Source organism: Lupinus angustifolius, chromosome LG17 (genome assembly GCF_001865875.1).
Source record: "Lupinus angustifolius cultivar Tanjil chromosome LG17, LupAngTanjil_v1.0, whole genome shotgun sequence".
Classification (NCBI taxonomy): Eukaryota; Viridiplantae; Streptophyta; class Magnoliopsida; order Fabales; family Fabaceae; genus Lupinus; species Lupinus angustifolius.
This window is the reverse complement of record NC_032025.1, coordinates 973,634-983,611: the sequence shown is the minus strand read 5'-3', so window position 1 is coordinate 983,611 and position 9,978 is coordinate 973,634. Positions and strand designations below refer to the sequence as shown.

The 9,978-nt window shown below is 34.6% G+C and overlaps 2 protein-coding genes across 6 annotated transcripts in view; one reads left to right on the top strand and one right to left on the bottom strand.

The window, feature by feature from the left end:
• On the bottom strand, window positions 654–5,732 carry LOC109331596 (ubiquitin domain-containing protein DSK2b-like). Of its 5 annotated transcripts, none has more exons than XM_019566190.1 (9): window positions 5,367–5,732; window positions 4,030–4,764; window positions 3,731–3,942; window positions 3,541–3,651; window positions 3,007–3,065; window positions 2,005–2,036; window positions 1,257–1,349; window positions 1,015–1,182; window positions 654–929 (listed from the first exon to the last, which is right to left on the bottom strand). In XM_019566190.1, the coding sequence occupies exons 1-8, from the start codon at window positions 5,578–5,580 to the stop codon at window positions 1,031–1,033; spliced, it is 1,608 nt and encodes a 535-aa protein (XP_019421735.1). In that variant the 5' UTR covers window positions 5,581–5,732; the 3' UTR covers window positions 654–929; window positions 1,015–1,030. The 5 variants fall into 5 exon arrangements, with proteins under 5 accessions (XP_019421735.1, XP_019421740.1, XP_019421738.1 ...); XM_019566195.1 differs by having other exon boundaries at window positions 1,257–1,346; window positions 2,014–2,036; XM_019566193.1 differs by having other exon boundaries at window positions 1,257–1,346; window positions 2,008–2,036; window positions 5,367–5,580.
• LOC109331393 overlaps window positions 8,117–9,978 on the top strand; it is a 6,939-nt gene continuing 5,077 nt past the window's right edge. Inside the window, exons 1-6 of the mRNA XM_019565840.1 lie at window positions 8,117–8,223; window positions 8,293–8,374; window positions 8,847–8,957; window positions 9,366–9,463; window positions 9,562–9,654; window positions 9,806–9,942. Of these exons, the coding sequence (XP_019421385.1) occupies window positions 8,146–8,223; window positions 8,293–8,374; window positions 8,847–8,957; window positions 9,366–9,463; window positions 9,562–9,654; window positions 9,806–9,942 (599 nt within the window). The 5' untranslated portion in view covers window positions 8,117–8,145. The remainder of the gene's footprint in view (window positions 8,224–8,292; window positions 8,375–8,846; window positions 8,958–9,365; window positions 9,464–9,561; window positions 9,655–9,805; window positions 9,943–9,978) is intronic.

Below are 9,978 nucleotides of genomic sequence, written 5' to 3'. Positions count from 1 at the left end.
ATTAAGTGTAGAATCTCTATATGATATAAATTAATACAAAGGAAGTATCATCTAAGAAAGAATAAGTCTTTAATATTTGATTTAATTGAATTTTGACACATTCAAAAGTGTGATCTTCCTTGCATAAAAAAATGAATCATAAATGAACATGAGATAATCTTCAAATATCGACATGAAATAATCTCAAATATGGACAATAAGGCTAAAGTGGTGAAGTTGTTTAGTGTTTTTTAAATAATATAATATGGAGAATAAGGCAATTTTTATGAAGGGGACAAATCTGCTGTGAACCTGCAAGTGGAGTGTTCATGTAACAGTTACATTCCTTGCTGGGACGTTCATGAATTGCATGAACATATTACAAGATATTGATATGCTTTTTGAGATCTATGTTATTGTTAATTTGGAATTCACTGCTTTTTGTCCTAATCCACACAAATTCTTTAGTCCTATTAACAGAAAAACAGGGTGCTAATTACAACTGAAAACTTGTTCCATCTCCTATTATATTTTGTCACCATCACAAATGTTTCTGCAAGATGTTGCAGAAACATTAACCCCAAAGATTTGATTACGAATGGGGGTGAATGAAATTCATCACCATAGACAACATAACCCAAAAGAATTAAATTCATCTTCCAAGACAAAGGCTATCCTTTAAATGTTATCTATGATATGAAGGTAATCATTGCAAAAAGGTATTTTAGAAATACGCATATATTGTACAAAAGGCACTCGTTTTTTTCTTGTAGCTGAATGTATGATTAAATAATTGGAAATTCTAAATATCATGTAAAAAATTCAACAGATTTGTTTTAAAATAATTCTCATGATGAAAATACAAGTTAAATCGATCAATATCTGACACCATGTTCTCACAATTGGGATTTAATTCTGAGTCTTCTGCTCCTTCCCACCTGCCAAATGAGGTTAATAACTTAAAACATTAATACATTATATATGTATGACAAAACAACTATATTAAAAACATTGGTATTAAGATAATACATGGTGCCAACATTACCTGCTGCTACTGTCCACCAGAATTCCCCAAAAGCCGCTCAACAGCTGCATGAACATTCCCTGAGGTAGCAATAAGAGCTCTTATGTTCTCTTGTGTGTCAAAGAACCCCATCTCTTGAAGCTGTGAAAGTTGGGTGGCATACAATTGCTCTGGTGGCTCTGACAAGACAATGAAACCAGTTAGCACAGTATAAATTCTATTCCGAAAAGTAAAAGACAACAACAATGCTAACCATTTGATCTGTTCGGAACAGATAAGCTACCGGTTCCAAGTCCACCAAACATGCTTGATAACATCTCCAGCCCCATGTTGTTAAATGGTCCTACAAACAGAAACATTTGAAAACAATAACCGAAACTGCTTGCAAAAACAAAAGGCAATTGTGTCATCCAACAACCACCTTTAAAGTTAGAACTCTCCCTTTCATTGCTGGAGATGATATAATCAAGTTAGAATGTGTTTAATGCATGAGACCGTTCAAAAGGTAGCACATATATAAATGAGTGGTCGTAGGGATTCAATTTGGAGCATCTTAAATTTTGTTAGGCATAATTTATGTGAATGGACTTCCACAAAGACCACATCTTTAAAACACCCATACCCAGTTCTATAATTCATGTTCCACCTAACAAACTCTGAGCAAAGATCTCGGGAAACAGTAGGCAAATAGTAAAATTGGAATCCCAGCTGATCTAGAATTCGTCATGAGATACAGATAACAACAAGAGGACAATCGATCTCAATATTAAATGTTCAACAATAACAACCAAGCCTTTACCAATAAGTGAGAAAAATTCCGGCCTGCCCGATTCGAACCAAAAATAATAACTCATACTAACTCAGGTATAGATGGGTTATCTTCAGAGATGATCAAGCAATTTGAATTGCCAATGTAAAATCACAGCAACAAATATTCAAACAGACTAACAGAATATAGTTTCTATGAACAGAAACCAAAAGAGAAACAGGGTTGTCTTGCATACCAGTACCAGCACCAGTTTGACCAGGTTCCCTGCAACAAGTATATCAGATTAAAAGGAAAATCAAGCCTGGAAAAATTATAAAACGACAAAATAAAATTCAACAAGGGCATCTAAAACATTATATACTTATTTAATCACCAAAAAAATTCATATTCAAGGGGCATTTATGTTGTGTGCCACTTTTTGGTTAAAAAAAAATGGTGGGGGAGAGAGGCCACGACACATCACCGGCCTCAATGAGGATTTACGTTTGGACTAGATTAACAAATTGCCTGCCAAATGGAAAACCCCAGACTTGAACCGAACTCGTGAGGTAAAGGTCGACCGGGTGAGCCAGCCACCATTGACTGTGTACTGACTGATCATAGCCTCGTAGTCATAGGTATGAAATCCTACTTGGGGAGATTTGATTCATCCTGAATTTAATAGTTTGGCATGAACGGTTTGTTTTCCATGGAAAAAACATCAATTATTTTAAACCTTTTGAAATGATGAATGGAATGGCCCACAATTATTTAGGGTTTTAAATTGACACACATTAATGCTTTCTTTATTTCTCAATTTTCATTAAAAAACATAAACGGTTGTATAACTAACTTTCTTCTTGGACACTCTAATAAAAGAATTCCCTCTTTGAAGGATCGTTGCTGGACAAAAATTCAAAACCATCTTATTTCTCAAGCATTGAATCTGATAATCAATGATCAGCAAAATCAAGCTTTATTAATTAATGGCTTTATGGAAAAGCGGTCGGAAAAAAGAGAGATGCAATAAAGCTCATCAAAATACATGTGAGACGTCGGGTTTTTGTCTAGTTTAGTTGCCACAGATGTGCTACGATCAAGCAAATAACTACATTACTTAATATTGAAAATTGGCTATGTTACAGTACAAATCAAGTTATCAACACTTAATGGAAGTTCTGGTTTCTTTTCATGGAGAAGTCGAAAACAAATGTCATGTGAGAATGGAAAAGCCCAGCATTGCTCCATTACTTACCGGGTTGATTGTTGCTGACCAAGCTGAGACATAAAGGATTGTTGGAAAGACATAAGTTGCTGTGTCGTGAATAGAACAATCAGTAGTGAGAAAATAACTTAAAACATGTGACAAAATATATAGGGAAACATAAAATACAACATCTTCATCATATTAGACCTCATTTTCAAGAATCCAATTTTCTAATACAAAGGTCTAAATCTAATCACAGAATGTCAAAGTCAATAATTATTTTCCCAAATGTTCAGGAGGCCATTTGACCTATGTAGTCTTCAGACCAATTAGGTCTGCTACGTGTTATTTTTTTCAACACTGCAGAATTACTATAATTCATCACAGAAGAAACAAAATGCAAACATTCAAAACTACCATCCTTCGTAATGTATATAAGCATGTGACTAAAGGGTTTCATTATTGGATCAAATGCTAATTAACCTGAGCAAACACAGACAGGTAACCAACCCTATGCCCGTGAGAGAATATTAAGTCAAATTCATCAACAGATGCAGAGATCTAAAGTCTAAATCTGTCTACCTGCAGTGTCTCAGGTGAGGAAAACAGGCGAAGAAACTCTGGGTTCTGCATGACTTCTCTAAGAGCATTCATATCAGGCATGCCACGCTGCCCAGCATTGGCACCAAGAACCTAAAATTGAATAAGACGTTAGAGAGATCACTTCAGCATATGCACAAGTCATAGGCACATGAGGTCAGCAAGTGGATACCTGATTCATAGTCTGTGGATTGGAAAGCATACTTTGCATCATTTGAGAAATAGCTGGATTTTGCATTAACTGGGTCATCATAGCAGCATCTGGCATACTGCCCAACATGCCTTCAAGATCCGGCAGACCAAGCCCTCCTAGGCCTGTAGGTGTCTGCTGTCGAGCATCCCCGCCAGTAGTTGGCCCTCTGGTGTTGGTTTGGGCACCTCCAGCTGCAATACTCAACATAAATTAGCCCAATACTAGCCACAACTCACTAAAAACGTTGATACTAGCTTTAGAGGAGACTAAGAACTTACTTCCAGTTGAAGACCAAGGATTGGGAAGCGGGTTAGTATTTGGTGCGGGGGAAGTTGCTTCGGAACTAGTAGTTGAGGGATTAGTTGATTGGTTCCTGACTTGGCCACCTTGAGTCCCCAAGATCGATGCATTATCATTTGCTGTATTACCACCCATTGTAGTGGCATTCAAAAATGGTTCTTGAACATTTTCATACATGCGCCTCAGCATGTTAAATCCCTCAGGAGAAGATTCAATGTTGCTCATTGCTCTGTCTGTGTTCCTCATCATTTCACGCATGATCTCAGGGTTCCTAGTAGCTTCAAGTGTCTGACGAAGAGTGCTGGGATCGTTAAGTATGTGTGCTAGCTCAGGGTTTCGATCCATGAGCTCTTGCATCTGTGGGTTATTCATTATAAGATTCCGCACTATCTCAGGATTATTTATTAGATTCTGCATAGCAGGAGTGTTCATTATTTCTCTCACTATATTGGGATTTGACAAAAATGGTTGCTGCATTTGTTCAAGATCGGGAAAGCCCTCTCCAAATAAGCCACTGCCCCCCAATCCATTGATACCAAGCCCAGGGAAAGGTGATGCCCCAACACCTGGCCCGCCTAGACCCCCACCCACATTAGCCCCAGCACCACTCGTATTATTCGGCGTAGTGTTGGCAGTACCAGTATTGGTCCCACCAGCTGCATTGCCAGGTGCAAAGCCACGAACCAAGTGGATGGTGTGATCCGCCTCCAAACCTATAGAGGTGAATAGAAAGTTTAGTCATATTCACTTATTTAGCAAAGAGCAGTGCTTGTCGGTACGAAGCCCTAAACACATGGCTCACAGGCTGTAAGAGAAATTAATTTACTGAGATGACAAAAATAGAGTGCTACAAATAAAATGAAAGTATTTAATGCCCTGTTTTAGGACAAATGTAACAACCAATCCCTAATCCCACTATATAGGGTTGGCTAAAATAATTCATACAAATCATTCTTTTGAAGAGGAAGACTCTTCAAAACACCAGAGTTTTCATCATTTCATGTGAAGGAATATTGGTTGCATCAATTCCCTGTTGTTGTTTTTCACTCATGGGGAATAGAACACAACACAAAACCTCCCTTTGTTGCCTTACCCAATCTGTGCTTCATATAATTTTTCATTGATTACAGACAAATCATACAATCGGAACAAATTCAATAAACCAAGAACAATAAAACACATAACATATCCATGTTTTCATTTGTCATATATAAAAATAAAAAATCAACACCAGGACCAAATTAAACACATAAAAAATAAAATTAGGAAGAAGAAAAAGACGAAATAGAAAAGAATAAGAAGATCGAGAATATACCATAGGTTTTGAGAGTTTGATCATCCTTGAGGATGCGACCCTTATAGATCAGACGCTGTTGTTGAGCGGGGATATCAGAGTTTCGAGCAACGATCTCCTTGAATGATCCAACGGTGGAATCGAGATTAATCTGAAGGGTAAATTTGGTACCATTGGAGCATCGAATGTTGATGTTGACTCCTCCATTACCCTCAACGGGACTTTCACCTCCCATGTTTCTGAAAAGCAGTGATAGAAAGGGGAAATATGGAAAACCCTAACCCTGGAACAATTGAAGAAAGGAGAAACAATTCCAAGATTGGGAATTGGGGGAGAAAATCAAACCGAGGATTTCAGAGAGAGACAGAGAAAAATAAATTAACAAAGAAAACAAAAATATATATTAAATAGATTTTATTATCAACCTAGACAAGGCACCCTATCTTGTTATACTTAGTAGTCCTACTTGTATTATCGTTTTGATTGGTCAGAAAATTACTTACAAATTAAATTTTAATTTAAATATATATTTTTAATTAATTACAAGATCATGATATATGAAATAGTAACTCTAAGTTTGGGACAAAAAAATATGCATCATTTAGTACTAGAAAATTGTTACAATAGCTTGAATTATGCTTAATCAAATTAATGTAGGTAAATAGTTTAGCAACATGTAGGTTATTTTGTTGAAAGAATTTGAGGAAATAACCAACATCTTAATATTAAAATTGGTCTAACTCAACTACAAAGATGATTTAATTTATTGTAAAATTGACTTGAGATCTGAATTATTTTGACCTAATTATATACTTAATAAGTTATTCGATTTGAGATGATTTGTATTCCACGAATTTTTAGGTTGAAAATTTATAATCTTTTACAATTATTTTACTTCTCTCTTTATTTTTATTTTTAATTAATTAACTTACAACTACTTGTCATATATTATTATTATTATCCATAATTATGTTGTCCATCAATTTCATCCATAAAGATTATGAAAATTGTGGGGGAAAATCACAAGTCTTGATTACCTCTCTCAATTCTTATGATATTGTCTATTACTTCAACCTTCATTTTTTTATTGAGCTGCCATTTCTCATCATTTACAATATGTTTATACATAATTCATCATTTCCTTATTGTTATATAAATATCTATGTTTTACAACTTCAATTCCAAATTGCACAATCAACATTAAAACTAGAAACAATAGTGGTGATATCAACCATTTTATTGTGATGTTATTCCTTTCTAATTCATAATTTATTTGGGTTGAACCAAGAATGTTATTGTTTAGTTGTTATTACTAAATTTAACTTAATTAACACAAGTCCTAATTTTTACTAATTTTACCAATGTAGAATTGACACATGTATATTTAATATATTACGTCATTGTTTATGAACGGTAATAGACACAATTAATAACGAGACTAACGTGTAATTATTTTAAAATTTGGAGATCAAGATGGTAATTTAATTTATTAGAGACTAAGTTGGTTATCATAGAAAATACAATGTTGTAAAACTCAAGCCGAATGTCAAACTGAAAGAGGTCATGTATTAGGTTTAACCGGTTTAAATGGTGAAATCGTCTGATTTGACCGGGTGATTTTATACATAATTAATATTTTCTATATAGAAATATATAATTATATGTAAATGTAAAGTTTATATAATTAATATTATAATTATATTGAAGCAACATATCTTCATATTTTTTGAGACTAAAGTAAAACAAAAATTTGAGTAGTTTTAAATTTTAATTAAACCGTCCGGTTTACTTCCTAGGTTAAAGCGGTTGAACCAAGTTTTATATAATCAGACCGAAATTTCCTCAGTTCAAAACGGTTCAATGCTCATTCTGTTAAGACCACAAACTGAATCCATTTTCAAGTCCGGTCAGCGATCCGATCCGTTCTCATAACAAGAGTCAAATGACTATTTACTATAACGGTAAAAAGAATATTTAATCATAGTTAATTAATATTAATAAAACATATACATTTAAAGCTTAAACCATGATTACAAATTATCTTATTTACCATGTGTATTTCACCTAACAAACTCGGGTGAGTAGTATACCCACCTATATTCCCTCATTTCATTTGATTCGATCATAATTAGACTTGAATGACATTTTGGTTAGGTTAATCTTTTGAGTGCAAAGGCGAGTTTTAATTGGAAAAATAATTCAACAAATTTTTTTGGTACATATAAGGAAATTCAACCCATGCCCATTCCTATAACAAACTGAGATGAGATCCTCAATGTTACCGAGGAGATAGATAAATTTATAAGTTAATTTATTTAATTGAAAACAATAAAAAATATAGACACGTGGAGTATGGAGTACTTCCCAACACATAACAACCTTAATTATAAAAAATAATAAGAAAATAATAATATATAGTTAGTGTATTATCTATCATTTATTTGGATTACAATGTAACAATAATAGCTAAAAACGAATAGTGAATAATGTCAGTGTAAAAATAATTTAATATGTACAGTGTAAGTGTTTTTTACACCGTCACTAAATTATCCATGATTGATTTGTTAACCACCATTGACTCCTCTCAAACAACAACAAAAGTAATACAAATTAATGGTGGAATAACGCGCTGCCTTATACTGTCGGTGCATAGATTTTAAATTCCGGTAAAAACTGTTAAATGTATATATCTTTTTTCTCATAATTATGAGGGAGATTTCTTGAATAAGTTGAAAATTGGCTACGGGACCCGATTATAAGGCCATAGAAGTGGTTGAAATGGTTTGACGGCGTAAGAGTAATGGTTCCTATCAGAATGAACAACAACAAGCGTGCCGTTCTTTGTCGAATGAAAACCCTCTTCACCTCACACTCTAAGGTACACTTACTCCTATCTTCTCTTTACTTTGGTTGAGACATTTTCTCAAACACCTTTCAACCCATGCAGAGTTTCCACTCCCTTACCCCTAAAGGAGACATTCAACATCAACTATCTCCAGAAATCACCTCACATTTCTCCGCTTCCCAAGGTATTTTTGTTAATCATTTAGCATCTCCAATGGAGTCTCACAAACATTTGTGTAACTGTTGTGCAAAAGGTATACTTAATGTGTGTAACAATAGCATAGCTAAGCAAAATATGGTTGCATAGTAAAATGGATCCTATAGACTTAATTGTGTGTTTGACTCTAGGATCTAAGTAATGATTTTCACAATCAATAGCCAAAATTAATTAGTTCTTGTAGCTGTTTGATGAACTTTGAAGGAGTTCTATGGTTGGAGTGGGGAGCTCTTGACTTGCATAAGGTAGAAAGTAATGAGATGGCATGAGAGGATACATATAATACAACTCGAGAAAGTTTCATGGTAGGAGATGCTAATGCTAGCAATACATATTTTGCCACCCTTTTTAACACACTATGCTTGAGGGAATTTCATATACACAAACTTTCAGCCTTACTTATTTATGTATGTTTATATCTGACACCTGGTTTTATTCAGACCGCACTGACCTCTCAAAATGGAAGGCTTTGGATGCAAGGGAGCTTGGTATAACTAGTTCTATGATTTCACAACAATCTTGGGTTGTCCTCGACCTTCTTAGGAGAAAAGGTGAGAAATTTATTTTACCACTTTCCCTCCATGTGGCCATCATTTCAGGGAGATCTTGCGTAGTTTAATCCTTTGCTTCTGTAGTAATGACAAATTTTGACCATTCGCATCATTGCAACTTTATTTTCTTCATAGCTTGTTTTGGATACTATGATCTTAGTAACTGAGTACACTTATGAGTTACTCTTAATAATGTAGACATCATAAGCTCATGAACTTGCTTCTGCTGAATCTTGGACCTGATGGGATTGCTAAATGAATCCTGGAAATGCAATTTTTAAAATGCATTTGTGCTCTAATAGGCTTATTCTTTCTTTTTTCCCCATCATTTTATTCTAGTATGTGATATCATTTATCTTAAACCTGTATTCCCCCCAACAATTAGATTCTTTGAATTTTTCATTGCAGGATTTGAGTCCTACTTAGTAGGTGGGTGTGTGAGAGATCTACTACTGAAAAGAACTCCAAAAGACTTTGATGTAATCACCACAGCAGAGCTCACAGAGGTCGTGACAACAATTCAATCTATCACCTATATCAGAAGTACAATGTACATTTGTGGTGGGTTTTAACACTTTTTGCTGTTCCCAATAATATCTTACAGGTGCGAAAGCATTTTCGTCGTTTAGCTCGTGCAGAGGTTGTTGGACGGCGTTTTCCAGTATGCCTGGTCCATATAAATGGTTCTATAGTAGAGGTTTGTCCATTGAGTAGTTATAAAAGTTTAACATTGTACTTCATTTAAGCTAGAACTACATGTTTGATTATGTGCACTTTATTTGGGAATTCGCCTCTTGATTAATGTAATTTCAATGAATTAACTAACTGTTTTATTTAAATTGAATCAGGTAACCAGTTTTGATACAGTGGCACGGACTTCCAAAGGGAACGCATCTAATTTATACTCTATGTTGCCCAAATTCAGTAATAAAAAAGATTTAATTCGCTGCAAAAATTCCTTGCGCAGGGATTTCACAATTAACAGGTATTGTTGAGTTTTTGTACTGTATTTTTTCCCAAT

What these genes read in the sequence shown, in the direction of transcription:
- LOC109331596 (XM_019566190.1), bottom strand. Translation starts at nt 5,580, where the DNA reads ATGGGAGGTGAAAGTCCCGTTGAGGGTAATGGAGGAGTCAACATCAAC. An exon ending in TCCTTGGTCTTCAACTGGAA is followed by an intron (nt 3,943 to 4,029) that starts GTAAGTTCTTAG and finishes TGAGTATTGCAG; the next exon opens with CTGGAGGTGCCCAAACCAAC. An exon ending in TGTTCCGAACAGATCAAATG is followed by an intron (nt 1,183 to 1,256) that starts GTTAGCATTGTT and finishes TTGTCTTGTCAG; the next exon opens with AGCCACCAGAGCAATTGTAT.